The 23,949-nt window shown below is 36.4% G+C and overlaps 1 protein-coding gene across 1 annotated transcript; it reads right to left on the bottom strand.

The window, feature by feature from the left end:
- Positions 1-1,923: 1,923 nt before the first annotated feature.
- zgc:113278 (Translocating chain-associated membrane protein 1-like 1-like) lies at positions 1,924-23,883 on the bottom strand. Its single transcript, XM_051880573.1, has 11 exons — positions 23,611-23,883; positions 22,520-22,586; positions 18,449-18,573; positions 15,354-15,470; positions 15,212-15,270; positions 14,317-14,401; positions 14,135-14,205; positions 12,091-12,195; positions 11,753-11,896; positions 11,028-11,185; positions 1,924-5,304 (listed from the first exon to the last, which is right to left on the bottom strand). The coding sequence occupies exons 1-11, from the start codon at positions 23,728-23,730 to the stop codon at positions 5,231-5,233; spliced, it is 1,125 nt and encodes a 374-aa protein (XP_051736533.1). The 5' UTR covers positions 23,731-23,883; the 3' UTR covers positions 1,924-5,230.
- Between the last annotated feature and the right edge of the window lie 66 nt (positions 23,884-23,949).

The following is a 23,949-nucleotide window of genomic DNA, read 5'->3' as shown; positions in this document are numbered from 1 at the left end:
GACCAATCACAAATAAAATGCTGCCTTCGCAGAAATGCGGAGGTACTGGTAGGGAGGCAACACAACAAGGCACGTCCATCCAATCTTCTCGTACATCCTGTCTACTGAGATACCTCATCTGATCGGTTTCTGAAGGCAGCATAGATGTATTCTTCGCCGCCTAATATCCCATTAAACTGTGCGCGACTGTTGAGCTAAAAATAAATATTTGAAAGCTGCAGTTGGTAGTCAGTTTGTCTAAATGTATATGCAATATTCCTGAAAGAAGTTGTTAAATATCTGGGTATCAAGATTAAACTTAAATCCTATCATTCAATCATTAAAAAAGAAATTGAATTCTTGGCTGATGAGAGATATGGTCGTGTGTTATTAGTTAAAGCCGAGGGTTTATCTAGGTTGGTTTATGCTGCTCAAGTGTTATAGCCTACCTCCCTCACCAGTTAAAGTGATAAGACAGCAAACCTTTTATATTTATTTGGAAGAGCAAATTACGCTATATTAGAAAATATTTGTCGTTCAAAAATTGAAGAAGGATTGAATGTTTGGATTTTGAACATATTTAAGATTAAATGTCTCCAAAATTATATTTCAGCAGTAGGTTGTATAAAGTTCTAAAATGTGACTGACATTAATAAAATACCCATGAAACTTGCAAGTTTCCACAAACAAGCATTACTTCCATGGACTCTTACAGTAATAATTTCTCACCCCATGTACCATTTGGAATAACACATTTACAAGGGTTAAAACAAAACCATCTTTTTGGGGGGAATTGGTTTTAAAAGGGAATTATTTGGGTCAAACATCTGATCAAAAAAACAATTATACTGAATTTGTTAATATTTATAATTTTTCAATTGATCTTGTCCAATATTTTTTGGTTTTACATGCAATTCCCCAAAAAAAGTTTGAGGCTATTAGAATGTAATAATTATTATTCTTTACAAAACGTTGAAGAATTTACTTCTTGTATCAAGTTGCAGGGTAAGGATTTCACAAGTTCTGGATGTAATGATATTTTCTTCTGTTCCCTTCTTCTAAAGGTATACTTGCTGTTACTACTGACTGGAATTTTCTATTTAAAAAAATATTTTGATCAGAGTAAATTTGGATGACACCTCATAAGTATTGCGTCACAAATAAAATTATTACAGTAATTACTATTACTGTTACTAAAGTCCAGTGGTATAAAAAAATGCCAAATTTTGATCAATTTAAAAATATATTAATTTAAAATATCCAAAAGCAAAAACTTAAAACTATTGAAAACTATACAGCTGTTTAATAGCTACAAGACGTTTCTGTGAAATTACTTTCTTTTTATTTGCTTAGGCTATTTACTTTTCTTTCATTTGTTTTCTTTCTCTTTCTTTTTTATTTTTAAGATCGAAAAATGCGGTTTTACAGATGCTAGAAATGTGGCTTTCAAATGAAAGATTGGTATCAAAGAGCACACCCAGGTTCCTAACTGACAACGAAGACTTAACAGAGCAGCCATCAAGCCTTAGACAGTATTCGAGGTTATAATGTGCATAGGTTTTTGGTCCTATAATTAGAATCTGTTTTTTTTTTTTTTTCCAGAATTAAGTAGTAGGAAATTACTAGTCTTCCGATTTTAAGCATCCAAACCCCTTTTAGGGCTACTGAAGATGCAGATATTCCTTGTCATTTGAAACACTGACACAATCGTTTCAACGAGCACTAGAATCTGTGAGTATTAATAACATTTGTGACTTTTTGGATTAGGTTGCCAAAAGCATTTACAGTTTGTGTGCAGTGTTGAGAAAAAAAATGCTTCAAGTGTTATTCTGAGACAACAGTACACTTTTAGACAGCAGACACAGTATAGTCTGCTGTCTTCTTCAAAATTTCACGTTGTTATGTAGACAGAAGAATATGGGGTCAAAATGATCAACACTAGGGTTAAGTAAAAGGTTTAATCATGACAAACATACAAAAAGCATCACACAGACTTGCATAAATACATATATATTAACAACATATACATATATATATATATATATATATATATATATATATATATATATATGAAACAAACAAACAAAAAAACCAATATATCTCAACATACAGGCAAGCATTAGAAAAGTAAACAGCATGTATGTAAAGAGTGGTGAAAAATAATTTAGCTTCTGTGTATCTGATATTCCAGAAGGCTTTGGTGCATCTTTTAATTTGACAGATATCTTAATAATTATGGTGATGATGGCTGATCACTGCAAATGCAAATTGTAAAAATGTAATTTGTGAATTAGATTCTTTTCTATTTATATGTATATACACAAAATGAAAACAATTAAGCCACATCAAAAACAGCACAGTTATCCATTAGAGTGTCTCTTACATGACAGAACAATGAGAGGGTGTGACATTTATTTTCAGTGTCACTTTGTTTTTATCCACCAGAATCCCATTACTCAAAAAGAAAACAAAAAGACAGATTACAGACTCTTAATAACTTTTTATACCCCAAATTAAAATCACATAACAAAAAACAGTGACAAATCAAGGATAGCGCCAGTAACGTTTTAATCTTTTCACAATATTTATAGTCACTAAAAGTATTTATCATTTGCAGTCCCACTGAAATGGTAGAAAGCTTCTCCCACACAGTATAAAAATAATGAACCCATAAAGCAGTAAAATATTTATATGCTCTAAATAATGTTCATCTCTCAACATTTCAACGCTATAAAAATAGTTTAAAAATCTGACAATTATTCAGTAGTGAATTACTTATAATTCATTTCTTTTTGTCTTTAGTTTGCCAAGCATCAGTCTGCAAACAAACAAAACAAAAGTTTCCTCAGACAAATCCTGAACCACACAAGGAAGAACAACAACAACAACAAAAGAAGTTTGAATTTGGGGTTATAGTTGGAGGTTTGGAACAAAAACAAAATCAATATCCCTTGTTTAATCATGGGAGATTTTATTACTTTAATCAAACCTAAATAACTCCTCTATTCAGTCCTGTCCTCAAAGACAACATTTGTTAGACAAGAACCAGCACCAGCTTGAATTTCAAGAATCAGCTTTGCATTACAAACAAAGCTTTACATATGTGTGAGGCGTATCCATACAGCTGTACGGAGGCGTCTGTGTTATTTCAAAACATGCACTACAGTTACTAACAGCAATTACAGATCACGGTTTTAAAACCCTGAATTGAGAATGACCTCTGAGCATTACACCAAGGTCACTATACGAAAGTTTCTATAAAATCTTTGCTCAAGAATGTGTCTGCTTTGAGTCTGGGCTCTTTGGGTTTTTACAAAAGCAAAACCAAGTATGATTTCTAATGTGTAGTACAGATAAAATAATTGGGAGAGAGCAGCAAGTCCCTTATAATCAATTTGGCAACTGATACACACCACAGTGTGTGTATGTGAATCTGTATAATCCAAAAAAAGACAGGGTTCACACAATAAATGAAACAAACTGGCAGTTTGTGTCTTGGTAATATAAAAAAAAAAAAAAAAAAGGTTCATAGAACACCATTTTTGATTCCAGACCTATGGTTTTATTTCTATTAGGCATTAAACGCTCTCAATGAGGCAACTCTTTCACAGATCGCAACATGCACACACTCACGGCATTTCAACAAGGATAAAGAATATCAAAATCTCTCATTACACTAATAAACGCATAACAGACGCAAAGAGAACTCAACAGTGCTTAAACCGAGAAAGACCACAACTTCTACTCTTGTTATCTTAAGGACACTTAAAGAATCGTATGGTTTCATATGAACTACACAACGTCCATGCTGATAGACACAGTCAAGCATGGATATCACAGAGTTATAGGTGACAGATAAAAGAGAGCAAATCACTCAAACAGAAGGAAAAAGGCCACAAAGTGTTGAAAAAGTGATGTTACAACACTCTTCATATAAGAACAGAGCTTCAGGGCTTCAAACGTTTGTGTAACTCACAGAAACTCTCCATATACCTGCACATTGCAATATTTTGCACTCAAAACCTCTTCTGATTTTTTAATCATTTGAAACCTTTACCACAAGACTGGCTTTCATTGCGTTAAAGATAAAATCCACACTTACACAATGTCATAGTGAAGTCTTTAAATAGCATCACAACTGAAACTAAAAGTGATATCATCACCACCGATGTATTATGAATTATACCGATAACCATATATGGTAGCCATGATAAGCACCAAAGCACCAAAACTTAGGCTCTTTAATTGTCCTGGGTTAGCATGTGAACCCTTTTTGGGGAAAGATGCAAAAAAGGCATATCAACCCTTAAAGGAATAAGTCATCCAAGCCTGCAGGGGGAGCCATCATCCAACCACCTCAACAACTGTCCATAAAAAAAAAAAAAAAAAAAAAAAAAAAAAAAACTCCACAAACACCAAAAACTGAAATCACACCCTCAAACCAGTTGCCTGCATCACTCAAGCCTTCAGGGGGAGCCCTTACAAACAGCTCTACCTCAACTATTGTCGCTATAAACAATTACAAAAAGATTCTCCTTAAACAATATTCACACCCAGCCAAACACTGAAACAGGAGCCTAAAATCAGTTGTTCCTGCTCTCAGTATTTAAATGTAAAATTACACAGCTAAGGTCATTTAAAAGCTACATAAAAAGGTGTTGTGTGGCAGGTGACAGCAGTCCTTCGCCACCTCAGTCTCTTTATATTGGAGTTTCTTACTGAGCTTCATAGTAGCTTAAAGGAATTAGGGGCTAAAGGATAACAATTAACGAAGGACACTTCTCAAATGCTTCTATCCACACAGTGTGTTTCATAAGAAGCACAGAAATTATGCTGAATAGGGTTTAACTGTGTTAAGCTCAGGGCCATATAAACTTCTTAGCAAGATAGACACACAGAAATATTTCCATTGTGCAGATACTGGACTTAAACCACACATCTCAACGAGTGAGTGAGGATGCCCACGGATTAGGCAACTGTAACGCAGTGCAACCATCTTCATGTCCATCACAAAGCATTCAGAAAACCTCTCAATCTTGCCAAAAGTCACGAGCAAATGGATATAATGAATGATTATAAATATATTAGTTAATTTTTTTTAGGAGGCAGACAGGAAAAACATAAGAAAAATAAAACCTGAACCATGCCATACAACTTAGTTCCTTAGTTTGCGGTTTGTTTCGCATTTCTTTTCTAAAGTTCAGAGTGGAAACAGAGCATCACATTTCGGGCAACTGCAGTCTCTTTCCTCTTATGAGGCTTTCGATTTTCTTGCTCTTGGTGATGTCTTGTCATCTGGTTTCATGACTCCATTGATTGAACCACCTGTCAATAGGAAATAAAAGCGTTTAAGAAAAAAAAAAAAAAAATGCATAGAGCATTTTAAGGATTTAAACAATAACAAAGGAATTTCAACGCCACTGTGCATGTCTGGACCTGAAGCATTTCCTGGTAGTGGCATTTTGTCAAAACCAAATTATTGTGCATACTTTTTTGGGACTCTAAAATTGCTATAAAAATTCAAGCCTATATGTCTACCCAAGTTGTGTTCCAAATTTGACATTGATATCAAAAACTGAGGTTCCTATGAGATTTTGTTTAGGCGCTTTACCAAAAACAGCGACCAGGTGACACCCAGGACACGTTCTCCTGTCACAAATTAATATTTTTCTGTCACAATCACTTATATCACAAATCAGGAACCTTGAGTCTCAGATCTTTCCAGTAATATGTGTTTTGTCAAGATTAGAAAACGATTTGATTATAAAATAGTGCAGTAAATTTTATAAAAATTGAAAAAAAAAAAATGACACCGTCCACTAGGGGCCCGCTAAAAGGTTTTAAAGTGCCGTCATAAAATAATAAATCACAACATATGCATAAGAAATAAAAATATCATAAGAAATAAAAGAGAGGTTTTGAAAGCATATCATAGTTCAGATGCTTATTTTTCAACATGGTGGAATACACTGAGGGGGGGCGACCTGTGTCATAAATAATTAAAATACTTTTTATAATAATATTATGATTTTTTTTTCAATTGTATAGGAAAATCTCCAGTACCTGTTTCATGTTATTTTGTGTTTTGTATTGTATATATGGAAATAATAATTATAGATTAACCGATATTGATTTTTTTTATAACCGATACAGATTATTTGCATGTTCATGTGCCTGATAACCAATATACTGAGCAGATATTTATTTATTGTTTTATTTCTGTTTTTGATAATTATAACAGCACTGAACAAACTATTTAACACTTTTTTTCCCAATACTGTATTTTCTTTAATTTCACTCCCTCGTTGAATACAAAACAAAACACAATTCTACATAAATAAATAGAGGAGTCTGAAAGAGTGCAAAAAATAAATAGTGCACTGTCACTAAAGTGTTTTTTTTTTTTTTTTTTTTTTAAATAAAAGTTTTGATCAGGTAAACAGGTAACAAAATAAAGCATGTAAAAATAATTCTAACCAAAAAAAAAAAAAAACATTCTAAACCACCTGAATAAAAATATCTTTTAATTTATAACAACAGCAGTAATGTTAAGAATAGGCAAAACACATTTACAAAGTCTGTGACGGGGAGTCTATCAACTTTGCATACATATAAGCATTCATTTTAAACTACAGTTTTAAAAGGTTAAACATAGGTTTATGTTTAATAGACTAAAGAGTGAAGAGAATGAAATATGCTGGAATATTCGCTGTAATACGCATACATTCGCTGGAATGCATACATTGTCAGAAAAATCATCACAATTACTGAGTTAATCTCATCTGGCATGTTATCATAATTATTAATAATGTTTTTGTCGGTCTAGATTATGAAATGCCTGCTAAAAGAGTGCTGTTTTTATCTATGCATTTACACAGGACTTTTCTCACGCAGATCATTGATTTCCACACAGCTGTAATTATTAGATGTTTATTGGTGAAATAAAGGTTCTATAGTAAATGTTAATATAATTTAGGGAGTTTTAAATGAGTGGATTTTTTCCAACATGCACTCATTCATGGCTGTTTTGATTAATTCATGTAAAGTTACATCCTTATTGGGATAGGACTTGACGGATCATGTGACTCAGTGATCCGATAAATCCGATATTGCAAAACTGATACCTGATTATGGAAAAATGCTTAAATATCGGGAAAAATATTTGTAAAACCAATTATCGTTCAATCTCTAATAATAATAATAATATTACTACTACTACTACTAAAAAACACTTTTTATAGAAAACTATCATGATTAGAGTCTTCATTTCATGCCACTGCTGCAGTTCATGTGTCTGTTTTATTTTCAGAAAACAAAATTTTATCTTCATTAGTTCCAGCCACTGAATGGCATGGTCCAAATTGTAATGCTGACATTTGATGACAATCATGATAATATTCCTGCTACAAGTCACTATAAATGAAGCACCTGTTGTTTTAAATAAGCATCACTTCCCAAATTAAATTTGTCTACGTTAATGCAAGAATTGTAGACAATTAACTTTAAATTGACACAGGTACGTTTACACGACAGTGTACTAAAAAACAAAATTTTTCCTTTATGTTTTTGAAAAGTTTGGTGTACAGGTGCTGATCATATAATTAGAATATCATCAAAAAGTTGATTTATTTCACTAATTCCATTCAAAAAGTGAAACTTGTATATTATATTCATTCATTACACACAGACTGATATATTTCTTTTAATTTTGATGATTATAACTGACAACTAAGGAAAATCCCAAATTCAGTATCTCAGAAAATTAGAATATCACTTAAGACCAATACAAAGAAAGGATTTTTAGAAATCTTGGCCAACTGAAAAGTATGAACATGAAAAGTATGAGCATGTACAGCACTCAATACTTAGTTGGGCTCCTTTTGCCTGAATTACTGCAGCAATGCGGCGTGGCATGGAGTCGATCAGTCTGTGGCACTGCTCAGGTGTTATAAGAGCCCAGGTTGCTCTGATAGTGGCCTTCAGCTCTTCTGCATTGTTGGGTCTGGCATATCGCATCTTCCTCTTCACAATACCCCATAGATTTTCTATGGGGTTAAGGTCAGGCGAGTTTGCTGGCCAATTAAGAACAGGGATACCATGGTCCTTAAACCAGGTACTGGTAGCTTTGGCACTGTGTGCAGGTGCCAAGTCCTGTTGGAAAATGAAATCTGCATCTCCATAAAGTTGGTCAGCAGCAAGAAGCATGAAGTGCTCTAAAACTTCCTGGTATACGGCTGTGTTGACCTTGGACCTCAGAAAACACAGTGGACCAACACCAGCAGATGACATGGCACCCCAAACCATCACTGACTGTGGAAACTTTACACTGGACCTCAAGCAACGTGGATTGTGTGCCTCTCATCTCTTCCTCCAGACTCTGGGACCCTGATTTCCAAAGGAAATGCAAAATTTACTTTCATCAGAGAACATAACTTTGGACCACTCAGCAGCAGTCCAGTCCTTTTTGTCTTTAGCCCAGGCGAGACGCTTCTGACACTGTCTGTTGTTCAAGAGTGGCTTGACACAAGGAATGCGACAGCTGAAACCCATGTCTTGCATACGTCTGTGTGTAGTGGTTCTTGAAGCACTGACTCCAGCTGCAGTCCACTCTTTGTGAATCTCCCCCACATTTTTGAATGGGTTTTGTTTCACAATCCTCTCCAGGGTGCGGTTATCCCTATTATTGTACACTTTTTTTCTACCACATCTTTTCTTTCCCTTCACCTCTCTATTAATGTGCTTGGACACAGAGCTCTGTGAACAGCCAGCCTCTTTTGCAATGACCTTTTGTGTCTTGCCCTCCTTGTGCAAGGTGTCAATGGTCGTCTTTTGGACAACTGTCAAGTCAGCAGTCTTCCCCATGATTGTGTAGCCTACAGAACTAGACTGAGAGACCATTTAAAGGCCTTTGCAGGTGTTTTGAGTTAATTAGCTGATTAGAGTGTGGCACCAGGTGTCTTCAATATTGAACCTTTTCACAATATTCTAATTTGGGATTTTCCTTAGTTGTCAGTTATAATCATCAAAATATATCAGTCTGTGTGTAATGAATGAATATAATATACAAGTTTCACTTTTTGAATGGAATTAGTGAAATAAATTAACTTTTTGATGATATTCTAATTATATGACCAGCACCTGTAGATGACAACATTGTCAAAACGATCCCCGTTCACAAGGATCCGTGGAAACGACTAAAAACACTGTATTATGCATGCCAGGTCAGTAGTTTGTTAACAGAAACACTATGGCCATGTTCACACAGCAGCAGAATACGGTTGTCAGTCCTGTATTTGTGTCCTTAATATGGTTACGTTCACACACAGTATGGTTATTTACGGGAGTGACAACCGCATTCTATAATCAAACTCACACCTGTAAATTTTCAGGACTCACAACCGCATTCTCAGAAAATACGCGCTGTGTGAACGGAACCGTTCTTGAACAACTAGTCTGTCACATCATACAGTGCGAGAGAAGGTGTTTTGTGTGTGGTTTCGCTTTTGGTAACTTACAGGGACAGAGATATGAGCTGTGCGTCATCTTAAGATGTTAGATCCAGTCACTGTTCTCCACCGGAGTGGCTCCCATCAGTTTTGTGTTTCTTTTCCAAATTCAAATGCCGTGTCATTCGCGAGACGTTGTAAAGTACGTGACACGCAAGTGCAATGGTTAAAGACTAGCATGTATTTACATGCTGCCATTGGTTAATCAAGTTTTGTTGGATGAACTCGTGGTTCAATTAGTCTCATCATGTCAAAAGTGATAAGACTTCTCAGTTTTATGGAAGTCGCCATCTTTAATATTACATTGGTCACTGTCGTTATGGTTACTAGTAAGAGAATATGGGCTTGACTCTCGTTGCACATCCATACAGACAGTGTTCCAGACGCTATTGTAAGTTGCTGTGTGAACGGAACATTTCGAGACTCACACCTCTAAGTAAATGTGGTTGTGTCAATCCCCAAAACATACGGTGTGAACGTGGCCTATGTGCCTATAGACCAGGGGTGGCGAACTTTGGTCCTGGAGAGCCAGAGTCCTGTAGTTTTGCTCCAACCCTGATAGAAACTCACCTGCCTGTAGCTTTCTAGTAACCCCTCAGACCTTGATTAGCTTGTACAGGTGTGTTTGATTAGGGTTGGAGCTAGGGCTGGATGATTAACCGAAAAGTAATCGAAACCGAAATTCAGAACCTCTATCCGACGTAATTTGCCCATGTCGGTTATTTCGTTTTTTTAATCCTGTTAATAATTCCCCCTTAAAAACATACTACCGCGTGTGTAGCCACCTGACTCCGCCCTGTCCAGTCAGTAGCATAAAAGCAACACGGAGGTGAATGCTGGTTTAACACATAGTGATGGCACGCGAGCGGTGAGCCTTGCGTCTTCATTAAACTTTGTCAGTTGTATTTGTTTTAAGGTTTGCCACTTTGGACATTTGAGCGATTTTAGACGATTGGATGTATATTATTTTGAGCTACTATGCTCGCACAGCTGCACTGTGGCACGAACACTCATACAATCAGCAGTACAATCAGTAATAGTCAATCATATTTACAGTACAAACCTTGTCAGTGAACTATGGGGAAAAAACAAAACAAAAAAAACCAAAAAAAACCCCAGAAACAAAATAATCGTTCATTAATCGTAATCGAGGTAAAATGTTCAATTAATCGAGGTTTTGATTTTAGGCCATAATCGTCCAGCCCTAGTTGGAGCAAAACTCTGCAGGACTGTGGCTCTCCAGGACCGACGTTCGCCACCCTGCTATAGACTGAACATGTAATACGCATGACATCATAGTTTTCACAAATTCACGTTTTTGTAGTTCATGGAGACAAAAACTTGCACTTTGAAACCCGTTTCCAAAAGTTTGCCTTTTCATGTCCCTAAATCGCCATTTTCATGTAAATGAACGTCCAAAACGCAAGTTGTAAATGGTGTTGTATAAACTGCCCATAATTTTGAACAAAAGAAAAATAAATACTTAGATTATTATAATTTATAATTACAATACATGCAAAATGACTTTCAGGAATGACTCACCTCGAGAGTCCTTCTTGCTGGGTCTGCTTTTCGGGCTGACAGCTTTCTTCTTAATGGCCTGGATTTGAGATTGTTCTCTCCACTTCTTTAGCTGGAAGTTTATGAATTTCCACATCATCCAGGCCTGGGTCAGGCAGATGGCTGACAGGCATGTCATCCTAAAAGTGCAGAGTCCAGCATTCACAAATATTCAAATTTTGCATTTAACATCAGAATAACTATAATTTGAACCCTTCCCTCACTGTTAGATCATTCAAGGTATCTTGGAGGACTGTCAAGACACATCAGCTAACCCTTGGATCCCTCAGGGTTCGGTGTTTGGCCCTCTCCTGTTCTCAATGTACACAACTATACTGAGACTAATCATTTGGCCCCATGGCTCATGGCATCTGACTTCAAGCTCTATCTTTTGTTTAAGCCTGATGGCCATAGAATGCCATCACCTCCACCTCATCCCACCCAGTAATTCAACACAACATCAAAATTTAAAGCTGACCACATTAACACAAGTCAGCCAGAAATCTTGGGGCTGTAGATGATGACCAAACTCAAATTTGAGTCCTACCCTCACTGTTAGATGATTCAAGTTATCTTGGAGGACTGTCTAAGTCACATCAGCTAAACCTTGGATGCCTCAGGGTTCGGTGTTTGTCCCCCTTCTGTTCTCTCAAAAGTCAGCCAGAATCCATGGCAATCCAAGCATGTGGGTAATGCAGCTGACCTACCTAACAGTGAGCACATTAAAGTTTCCATCTGCTAAGGAAAATCCCTGATTATCTGTGCGAGACAGGCCGAAACCAAACGTCAAAACAGAAACAGTGAGTGTCAGGAGGCGGGTGATGACAAACAGCAGAGCCCACAGTGTGAACCTAAGAGAGAAACACAGGTCAGGTTATTTTTATTAACAATTCAAAGAAGGTCTCTGCAGAGTAAGCCCAAGTGTGTAGGGAAAGGAAGTAGGCATTATATAATGTTATAAGAAAATTATTATAAGATTATATGACAAGAAAAATGTGGAAATAAGCAGAATGACTTGAGGGCTCAAGATAGGAAGTGAACGAACCCTTTCTGCTTGTTTTCATCACTGAAGTAGAAGAGTCGTGAGGCGTGGAACAGCAGCTCCACTAGGTAATGTGGCACCAGAAGAACTAGACCTAAACGGTGGAGACTGAGAGATGACACACAGGACCACACAAGTTAGATTCACTTTTCAATCACTCAAAAGTATAAAATCTATAAAACTTATGAATTAACCACTATTGCTGCACTCATCTACCACGTGCTGTGTTGTAAAAACAGAAAACATGTTGATCAATCATAAAACATGTGAATTCATATTGGTTTCTTATTGTGAGAATCTGAGTTGGAGTCGTCTAAATAAACATGGCCTTTGTCTGGGTCCCGTTTTGACGTACAGACTCATTTTCAACATTCTAAAGGTGATAATTCTCACCACTACAGACAATTTGGAAGACTTGGGGCCTCAAGTATAAACGTTGCGTACACACAAAAAAGGCACTGAAATGCACATATTCAATTTTCCAAGCACATATCGGGATTTATTAAAAAAAATAAACTTACCGTAAAAATGTGCGCACTGTATGGACATATGATATATGAAACAATATGATTTTAAACTCTGTTTTCCATTTGAACATTTCCATTTCCACATTCAGATTAAACATGCCACTCTCATTAATGGAGTTAAGTACTGAAATGACATGAAATCATTATCCAGAAGTTACAACATTTTTATATGAATTTAAATAGAAATAGTTGTAGTGGATGTGCTGCTTTTGAACACTTTTCCTGCTGTGTTTTAATGTTTTAAATACAGCAAGGATTGCTTGGTGCATGATAATTCCACTTCAAATTGTGGTCTAAATAGCAGAACTCATGTTTTATTTTTGCACAAATAATGATCAATGATGCGCGCTTGACTCCGTCTAAGCAGATGGCTTAGCAACATAGATGGTATAATGACAGACACGAAGGACTCGCTTGGTGGTCGAACGGTCCATTGGCCAGTTTGAGTAAGTTCGATGACACAGTACTCTACAACCTCTGCTGCATGCAGGTGTGCTGTTGGTGTTGTGCACAGACAGTAGTGTTTTGATAACCCCTTTCGTTCAGGGTTCAGACTCAATCTGCCAGTTTAAAACTAGGTTAAAGACGCATCTCTTTAGCCAAGCATTCACATAATGCATCTCAGAACCCATCTTTAGTTAATATTATGAACAGCAGCTATGCTAATTATTTTCCATTTGCTTTTGTTTTATCTCGGGATGCCCATCCCGAGGTAACAAGAGAGTACATCAGCTCCAGTTAGATCCAGCCTCTTATGAAGACGACAAACACCTGTGAAGAGACTGCCAACTCCTGCGAGGACTTCAGATGACTCTGGATCACCATGCACCAATGCAAATCTTCCTATATATCCTAATCATTGTTAACATGTATTCATTACTTCAATGAGCCCATTGTTTCTGCCTTAAATTAATACATTGTTTAAATTAATAGATTGTTAGCTAACTGCGTGATTTGTACATGTACGTTTGTACATGTATAGTATTTTAGACAATTTTGATTTATATATATTATAACAGTCAAGACAAGGATATAGTGAATGACTTTTAGCAATGTAATGTGATGGCACAAATGGCATTAGTCAGATTTTCTTAAAGGGGTGGTTGATTATGATTTCATTTTTTTTTAACTTTAGTTAGTGTGTAATGTTGCTGTTAGAGCATAAACAACTTCTGCAAAGTTACGACGCTCAAAGTTCAATGCAAAGGGAGATATTTTCTTTTAAAGAGTTCTCGGATTGCTTACAACAAAAGGCTGGTAGGGACTACAACGAGCTTCTTCCCAGGTTAGTGATATCACTAACCCTAAAATTTACATAAACCCTGCCCCCAGGAACAAACAACAAAGGGGGCGGGGCCATGTTGGGCTGCTTTAGAAAAGAGGAAGAGTTGTTGCCATTAGGGTTGCAGGATTTTGTGATTTCATAATCGCACTAAGGATCGCGTTTAAGCGATAATCTTGGGGTCTATAACTACCCTCATCATAAAAGCAAATTCACCTTGAAATAAGAAAACACTCACTTGAGGACATAGGCACCAGTGATGTGAAATATATAAAGGCAAATATAGTAGAGTTGACGTGGAATATCTTCCTAAAAACAAAAATAAACAATTTCAATTTAATTACATATTACAAAAACCATATTTTATACAAACCTACTTTCAGCTTCAACTAAGCCTTAACCAACTGAACTAAGCCTTACCTTTCGTACTTTCTGGAAATACAGTTCAGGAAGAGCATGGAACCAATAGGCAATCTGACAGATGTAGAAAAACTTCACTTGGAAACTAAAGGACAGACAGAGGATTGTACATCAGCATGTGAGCCTAGATGGTGCACATAATGTGTCAAATATTTACACATTCTAAGACAAATAGATTACAATCTGATTACTAAGCTGAAACCATAGAGCTCATGTAAGACAGCATAACACTAATATAATCACTGTGCCATCAGAAAACAAAGCAATATGTTTGTCTAAATGGGATTTGAACAGTTGTTCATTGTTTTTGGATAGTTAAATTAGAGGGAATTTAAGATACTGCAATAATCTAAAATGGACAATGATGTACACAATGTATTTAATGTTTACTGAACTACAAAAGCACTACAGATCTGCCAGATGTGTTTCTCTGTGCAAGTCATGCATTAAATAAAATGATCAAAGAACAAGAACAATCCTGTCATTCCACAATATATCTGCATATCTTCTAACAAAGCTGATGAGAAATGTTTTTCTGAACTGTGTATAGGAATTAACTGATGCTGAACATTTTAAAAGCAAAAGTTGTTCACTGTAACATTTTATGTGATATGTAAGACTTGGACTTAACAGATATAAACCACTAACATTACAGGATTGCTTAAGAAACACTATTACTATTGTGCATACTTAGGGAAAGTGATTTGAATGAACACTTAACCAAAAGTATTACATTTAGACACACAACTTGTCCTGCACTGTCTGTATTAGATATGAATGACACCTCAAATCATGTGGCTTATTGAGGCGAGAGGTGTAATTACTTTTATAAGCAATTGGATACATTTTTTTTTATGGCTGTTAGAATGAAGCTGTCACATAATTCTACACTCACGCCATGTGAATATGAGGATAACCTTCCCAAAGAAAAGTTGGATTTGTCACAAATTCCTCCTGTTGATAGAAAACAACAGTCAGTTAGTCTGTGTGCAAATGAGGGAAGGAGAAATTCGAGACATCATGTACAGATCTCTTACATTGGTGAGGATGCTGCAGCCCCAGACAAAGGAGAACAAGTAGAAGGTGGCCAGTTGTCCCGACTCATTGAACTTGCTGTGTTTTGTTTTGGACAAGTGTAGCCGACGATTGATTTTCTATGGAAAAGGAATCAGGTTACTGCTTTGAAAGTTAGTACATATGCCATTCAAATTTGTTCCAAGAATCTTTGTTGAATAAAATAATTCTGACAAAGAGGTAAGGCCTGAAATGGCAAGAAATCACTGACAAATATTTCAGCAGAAAATATACAAATGTGTTCAACATTCTCATGTATATAAATGTGTTCAACATTCTTTGCCTCCACGTCATGCATTAAAATTGTGTAATGCACAGCTACACATGGATTATGCCTTACATATAGTACTTAGACATGTTATAGTCACCAAAAAAAATGGTTTTAAGCCAGTTACTTACATCTTTTGATGTAGTGTGTCAATAGGAAATATCTGTTTACATTTCCAAACATTCATTTTATCATTAATTGTAATAATCCAGTGAGATTTTTGTATGAACAAAGAGTCTGACAACAGCCGGTATGCTCCACATGGAGATCTGATCTTACAAGGGCTTGACATCAACTTTTTTTGCTCACCAGCCACTGTGGCTAGTGGTTTTCCAAAGTTACTAGCCACTCAGCATTTTCACTGGCCATGATTTTGACATCCATACCATAGGGAAAAACTGCCATATAGATATTTGTAATATTATCTCATAATTTGGCAGCAGGTATATTAGGCTGCTGTCACTTTAAGACCTGACGCACAGATCCATTATACTGTTTCACGTGTGTTTTCTTTCTCAAATGTTTAGGTTCACTTAAAACATAACTGACTGTTTACGTGAATACTTGCCAAAACCAGCATTTTGGCATTATTTTGTGTGTATTTGTCTGTTTAAGCGCAAAAAGCAGTGGAAAAGAACTAAATTTAGTACTAAAAGAGATGGCTTTATGTTCGCGCACTTTGGGTGTGAGCACAAAATCTGCGAGAAGGAGTAAAATTATGCTCAATATGAGCAATCCCACACTGAAATTCAAGCCCTGTAACACCAACAATATTGATCCAAAGCAAATAAAACAAGTGAGTGAGGTGAGCTGGGTTTGTGTGAGTGAGGTGAGGTGGGTTCTTGCTCTCTCACCTCTCAACTCGCTGTTGGAGAGGTGAGAGAGCAAGAAAGCGCAACTAGTATCATGTATCTATTCTGCGGAAAATGAGTATTGGAAACGTTTCAGTAATTTCAGTATCGATATGTATCGAAAAATCTTTTTGACAACATTTCATTGCACTTAGTTTATTATTTCAGATGCTTTTTTATAACACTACAATTGAAAAATATATATTATATATAAAATTCAACCCACCAAAGTGGCTAGTAGGAGTGACTACTGACTGCTGAAATCCACCCGCATTTGGCGGGTGTTAATGTCAAGCCCTGGATCTCACCACACATCGAGTCTGTCTGGGATTACATGAAGAAACAGAAAAAAAAACTGAGACAGACTAAATCCAGAAGAAATGAGCAACGTTCTTCGTAAATAGATTTTATTTATCAATTAACTTCTATTAACTAAATCAAATCAATATTTGGTGTTACCACCCTTTATGTTTAAAAGAGCTTTTGTCCTAGCACATAGCTTTGCAGGTAGGTTTTCTTCAAGTGTCTTGGAGACGTTGCCACAGTTCTTCTAGATTTCTCAGTTTTTTTCCTGTTACTTCATGTAATCACAGAGTGCGTTTACATGGACATTCTTAAGCAGATTATGCTTAATAAGCCAACAACGCATGTGGTCATGTAAACGCGGTAACCTGTTTTCTTTAATCGGAGTAAGGTCATAAACGGCTTAAGCATAAACCGGTCAGAACAGGTAGTTTTTTGCCTCTTACCCCAATTTCGTGCGGCATGTAAACGCATTAACCTGCTTTCTGCCGGCTTATTGAAGTGCGCATATGTGATACGTGACAGAAACGCATCCTTAGTGCAGATTTAAACACATCCAAACAGAGCGAGCGTTTTGCAGGAAAGGAAATATAATCGCAAACGCAGACTCTTTCAAGCCCTAGAAAATGGTAAAAATGTGTTCTCATCTCTCGTGCAGCAGAAGTAGAATGGTTCAGTCAAAACGCTGCATCTACTGCATGACAGAATAATATATGAGCCGCAAGTTTCCCGCTGACATGTTGCAAGCTGTATTTAATATCACAACTGACATAACATATGGAATACGCAGAGTCAGATACGCAAATGATTATTTTTTGATGTTACTACAGGGAAATAACCCGATTTATTAATGAAGTCATGTAAACATGGTTTACTTGCGTTGTCAGTTTACTGGTTTGCATGTAAACGAGGAAAACTGGTTATTTCAATAAGCTGATATTTGTGAGTTATCAGCTTAACTGGTGTGCATGTAAACGTGCTCACAGACAGACTGGATGATGGTGAGATCAGATCTCCGTGTGGAGCATACCGGCTGTTGTCAGACTCGATGTGCATACAAAGATCTCACTGGATTATTACAATTACTGATATTTCCTACTGACACACTACAGCAAAAGATATAAATAACTGGCTTAATTTTTTTTTTTTTGCGGTGAAAATACTAACGTGCCTAAGACTTTTGCACAGTACTGTACATGCATATACATAAACTGCCATTCAAAAGTTTGTTTTTTAAAAAAAATAATACTTTTATTCAGCAAGGACAGTATTTTGCATTTTTAAAAGTTAATACAAATTTTTTATTAGAAATTACATAATTAGTGCAATGTAACAATTACTAATGAGTGAACATTTGGAATTCCGTTGAGTGAAAAATAAACATGAATTTTTGGTATGTCCCCTTTACTTTGATGGACCTGATAAGCCCTGATGTCCTGCATGATTTGAGAATGTCCCAAAGAGCATTTTGAGCTTCAATGGAAGAGCTTTTGTACAAAGGAGCTTTTGCACAAAGGAGTTCACATGCTCAGCGTCACAAATAAAAATCTGATTAGAGATCAAGAAATGTACACAATCTTAAATATTTCCCTTTTTTCACAGGCTGAAAGTACTCAGAATATATGGCATTACTCACGTCGAGTATGTACTCTTGAATCAGGGCATGAAGAATTATGGCAATAAGCAGGTAAAAGAACACAGTTGCAATGTCCTTGGGGCCGTACTTATAGTAGTTCACAGGTTCAGTCTTGTCCTCTGCATCTGAATAAAACCAAGAAGCCACAATGAAAGTGTGCTCATTTAAAACTCCACATCTCTGCACATTAATATGCACTCATTAGGGGTCCAAGCAGTGCAGCTCATTTAGAGATGCTTTTCACTAATTGTCCCAGCTAGAGAATTTGCAAGACCTGTGATGTCCCAGCATTTCATCTCATCACATCACACACACAACAACATTTCACAATGGATAAAGCCACCTGGTTGAGTGGTGAAATGTCATGAGTGGCAGAACAACATATTCAGTTGACTAGAATAACTACTTATCGTCTGTAGACTCACAAAATTACAGAAATCATTTATATATATAAAAAAATCTATGTATTACACACACAATAATATACAATGTATATTAGTCAAACCAAAATGAGCAGATACAACATCACAGTTGCAAAGCATTGCATATTTTAGCAGTCAGTAATTTCAATTGTGAATGGCCACAAAACATGAAATTGTTACTGGCCATTAGATGGCACTATAATGAGTGAATGTACTCTTTCACGTTTTCGTACATTTACAGTGCCTTGCAAACGTATTCATACCCACTGAACTTTTCCACATTTTGACATGTTAAAACAACAAACAAAAATGTATTTTATTGGAATTTTATGTAATAGACCTACACAAAGTGGCACATAATTGTGAAATGGAAGGAAAATGATAAATTGTGTCCAGCATTTTTTACAAAGAAATATCTGAAAAGTGTGGCGTGCATTTGTATTCAGCCCCCCTGAGTCAATACTTTGTAGAACCACCTTTCGCTGCAATTACAGCTGCAAGTCATTTGGGGTATGTCTCTACCAGCTTTGCACATCTAGAGAGTGAAATTTTTGCCTATTCTTCTTTGCAAAATAGCTCAAGCTCAGTCAGATTGGATGGAGAGAGTCTGTGAACAGCAATTTTCAAGTCTCGCCACAGATTCTCGATTGGATTTAGGTCTGGACTTTGACTGGGCCATTCCAACACATGAATATGCTTTGATCTAAACCATTCCATTGTAGCTCCGGCTGTATGCTTAGGGTCGTTGTCTTGCTGGAAGGTGAACCTCCATCCCAGTTTCAAGTCTTTTGCAGACTCTAACAGGTTTTCATCTAAGATTGCCCTGCATTTGGCTCCATCCATCTTCCCATCACCTCTGACCAGCTTCCCTCTCCCTGCTGAAGAAAAGCATCCCCACAACATGATGCTGCCACCACCATGTTTCACAGTGGGGATGGTGTGTTCAGGGTGTTGTGCAGTGTTAGGTTTCTGCCACACATACCGTTTTGCATTTAGGCCAAAAAGTTCAATTTTGGTCTCATCTGACCAGAGCACCTTCTTCCACATGCTTTGTGTCCCCCACATGGCTTGTCGCTAACTGCAAACGGGACTTCTTATGGCTTTCTTTCAGCAATGGCTTTCTTCTTGCCACTCCTCCATAAAGGCCAGATTTGTGGAGTGCACGACTAATAGTTGTCCTGTGGACAGATTCTCCCACCTGAGCTGTGGATCTCTGCAGCTCCTCCAGAGTTACCATGGGCCTCTTGGCTGCTTCTCTGATTAATGCTCTCCTTGCACGGCCCGTCAGTTTAGGTGGACGGCCATGTCTTGGTAGGTTTGCAGTTGTGCCATACTCTTTCCATTTCCGGGTGATGGATTGTACAGTGCTCCGTAAGATGTTCAAGGCTTGGGATATTAATTTTATAATCTAACCCTGCTTTAAACTTCTCCACAACTTTATCCCTGACCTGTCTGGTGTGTTCTTTGGTCTTCATGATGCTGTTTGTTCACTAATGTTCTCTAACAAACTTCTGAGGGCTTCACAGAACAGCTGTATTTATCCTGAGATTAAATTACACACAGGTGGACTCTATTTACTAATTAGGTGACTTCTGAAGGCAATTGGTTCCACTAGATTTTAGTTGAGGGTATCAGAGTAAAGGGGGCTAAATACAGATGCACGCCACACTTTTCAGATATTTATTTGTTAAAAATTTTGGACACCATTTATCATTTTCATTCCACTTCACAATTATGTGCCACTTTGTGTTGGTCTATCTCATAAAATCCCAATAAAATACATTTTTGTTTGTGGTTGAAACATGTGAAAATGTGTAAAAGTTCAGTGGGTACTAATACTTTTGCAAGGCACTGTACACAACAACAGTGTACTAAAACCTATGTTAGGTGGACCTCTGTTCCTCTAGGGGGTCTGGGGGCATGTCCCCCGTAAGATTTTTTTAAAATTTTTTTTTAGGTTTTTTAAAAAGTTAAATGCATCAATCTGGTGCACTTTGAGAGCTCAAACTTAAGAGTTTCAACCCATGTACAGTGTGCAAAACTGAACAAAGAAGAAGCATTGACTTGTACCTGGACATTAAAGAGGGCTCAAACATCTTTTTAGTTGTCATATAGTGTCTCATTCTACATTACACTGACACTGGTGTTTTAGGATGCCAAACAATTTTTACAATAATAGAATAACATAATAATGATTTATATAATTATTCCAATGACAGTAATATCCATATATCGTAAAACAAATGTCCTGTAAAATAAATGAAAATTAATATTCATTCACACAGATTAGCTTTTCTATTACAATTTACAACTATTCTGTGTATTTCAGCAGGCACACACAGAGATATATATATATTATATATATATATATATATATATATTATTAGAATGTTTTATTTGTATATTAGCCTACATATTTATTTAAAAAAATAAAATATAAAAGCTTATTTTTTCAGCTAGTTGCTGAAAGTCCATTTTTATTCAGATTAACGAAGTAAAAAAAAAAAACTAAAAAAACTAAAATAAAAATGAATAAAAACTATATAGACATACTTGAGCTCAACCCTTGAGCTTTTATTTTGGAGAAAACTAACACCAGATCACCAGCTGATAATTTGAGCAATGTGAACACTTTAAAACACACGGTTTCAATTTTAGTTTGTTGGCAAAATACAACGTTAGAGACCTTTTATGTTAGGCTACAAGTTTTAAATTTCCGGTTCATTATGAAACAGTGGCGGCACAGGGTCATTAATGGGAAACACTGAATGAATGTTTAGCTGACAAATGTGCTAAAGTTGAGTAATATTATAACATAACAAAATCCCTTCAACCAGACCGAAAGAGAGTCTGAGTTCCTGGCCTGCCGCTGCACTGAGTGAGTGACAGGAGGTATGGCTGTGTACAACTGCGGTGTGTGTGATAGAAAGCGCTGCCGGTATCGGTGTATGGATACTGCAAAAAAAAGGCATTGAATCGTTCCAAGTAGATAAACCTCTCACAAGGTTGTTGCACCTCAAATGACAAGGAAATGTATGTTAATATTAATAGACTGTATTGAAGTAGTATAGAGCTGCACGATTCATCGTTAAAAGACCTCGATCTCGATTCAAACACCCATGCAATCTCATTCCTAAATTTTTTCACAATTTCTATAAGCTGTAACAGAATGTTTGCGGGTGTGGGCAGTAACGGTCAGAAATTCAGCGGGAGCGGGATTAAGAAAACAGTCCTGCGCAGGGCTCTACTTCAAATAACGATCGTATCATTACATTGTTATGCCACCATATGGTAAAATAACTTTTATTTAAAATTACCCGAGACCCAAAGCTACTACTATCATACTTGACCCGTGCCCAAGTTTTGAACCTGAACCCGCTCTGGTCTAGGGTCAGACTTCAGGTTTTCAGATTAAAGTGTGCCTGTGAAGACCTCTAATCTCAGGAACTCTGAGTTGATCAATTCCTCTGAATCCTTCAGTCACACAGGAAAATTGTTCAACCACATCCATTTTATGGAAAAACAACTGGGTCTGTCACTTACATTTGCCAATTGTTGTCACATGTATTTCAGCTTGGACCCTGATGACGGCACCTTGTAGTTATATTTATGCTTTAGTATTAGCATTATTGAAAAATCTAGGCCGTACCTGTATCCAGGCTTTGTGTGACATTATACTGGACTGTGATGAACATGATGGCAAACTTTGCTGTCACCTGCAAAAAAAAAAAAAACATATATGAATACATAAACATATACATACATATAGCAACAAAGTTGCAAAAGCCACAACTTTAACAGCCCCATATCAAATATTTCCTGCCATTCACAAAGTACAGCAATATTAGTAAAGAATCAGAGATTGGATTTTTAAAGAAAGTTTTTAGAATATAGAATATTAAATAATATAACATTTTAGAATATAGTTTTAACAAGGAAGTTTAAATTGAGAGGAAGTTGAGAACATTTAACAAGTAATATATATTTGATTGTTCCATTTGAGAGTCAGACGGTATGACTGTTATGAGGAAGCAAAGTTAGAGCATGTGATCAAGCGCTTTTATGCTTTCGTTATCTTAAGTATTTTAATTTAAACCATTCAGCACGTGCAGTGCTAGTATTTAACTAAAATATTAAAATAACATTTGTCTTGTTGCAGCACTTGCATCCAGTGGTATGTGGACACCTACTTCTAATGAAGTGATTATATTAAGATTTGTCTTCACTGGAATTACTGAAATATCCAACCCACTAGATAATTGCCCATGTGATTAAAACAGATTCCACTATTGCATATTTAGATAACATCATATGATGATCATATTATACAAGTATAAATTTCAATAGCATGATCACGATATGATATATCATAAAGGTTTAATAAGAAATAATAACTTCGAACGTGATGACTATGTTGAGTTTAATATTATAAGACAATAAACAACCTCAAACATGCTCTTCTTAATATTATTTAACAACAACCTCAAGAATAATCATGCTGTTGTTATGAGTTTTATAGTAAATAACCTCAAACATGATGGCCATGTCATATGACAGATTTAATACTGATCAAAACAGGTTATGATATGTAAAAAATAAGCTCAAACATGATGATCATGTTATGATATGAGTTTAATAGGAAATGATAACTTCAAACATGTCTGTCATGTTATATGATATAGATTTTATACTGACTGTATTTGAACATGTTGTGAAATGAGTTTAAAAGGAAACTATAACCTCAAACATGAGTCCCAGGAGGATGATCATGGCCACACACGACACCATATCCGCGTGATTCTGGATGACAAACTCGTGGCTCAGCACAGGCGGACTCTTGTTCTTCTTGCGGAAGCCCATCGCTCTTCTTCCACAGAGAATAAACACTCCTGATTACTGCAGAGACTCGCAGGTGAAACAGATCGCGGGTAAATTCACACTATTCAGTCATGAAAGCCCCACCACATTCACCCCCGCTTACGATGTGTGACGGAAGCTGTGAAGTGTTCGACGAAGAGCGAAGGTGTTGCTGTAAAAGTCTAAAACAAACATGTTTTTTTTTTTTTTTTTTAATTGAGA

The sequence above is a fragment of the Ctenopharyngodon idella genome, chromosome 22, assembly GCF_019924925.1.
Source record: "Ctenopharyngodon idella isolate HZGC_01 chromosome 22, HZGC01, whole genome shotgun sequence".
Classification (NCBI taxonomy): domain Eukaryota; kingdom Metazoa; phylum Chordata; class Actinopteri; order Cypriniformes; family Xenocyprididae; genus Ctenopharyngodon; species Ctenopharyngodon idella.
This window is presented reverse-complemented; position numbering and strand designations above follow the sequence as displayed.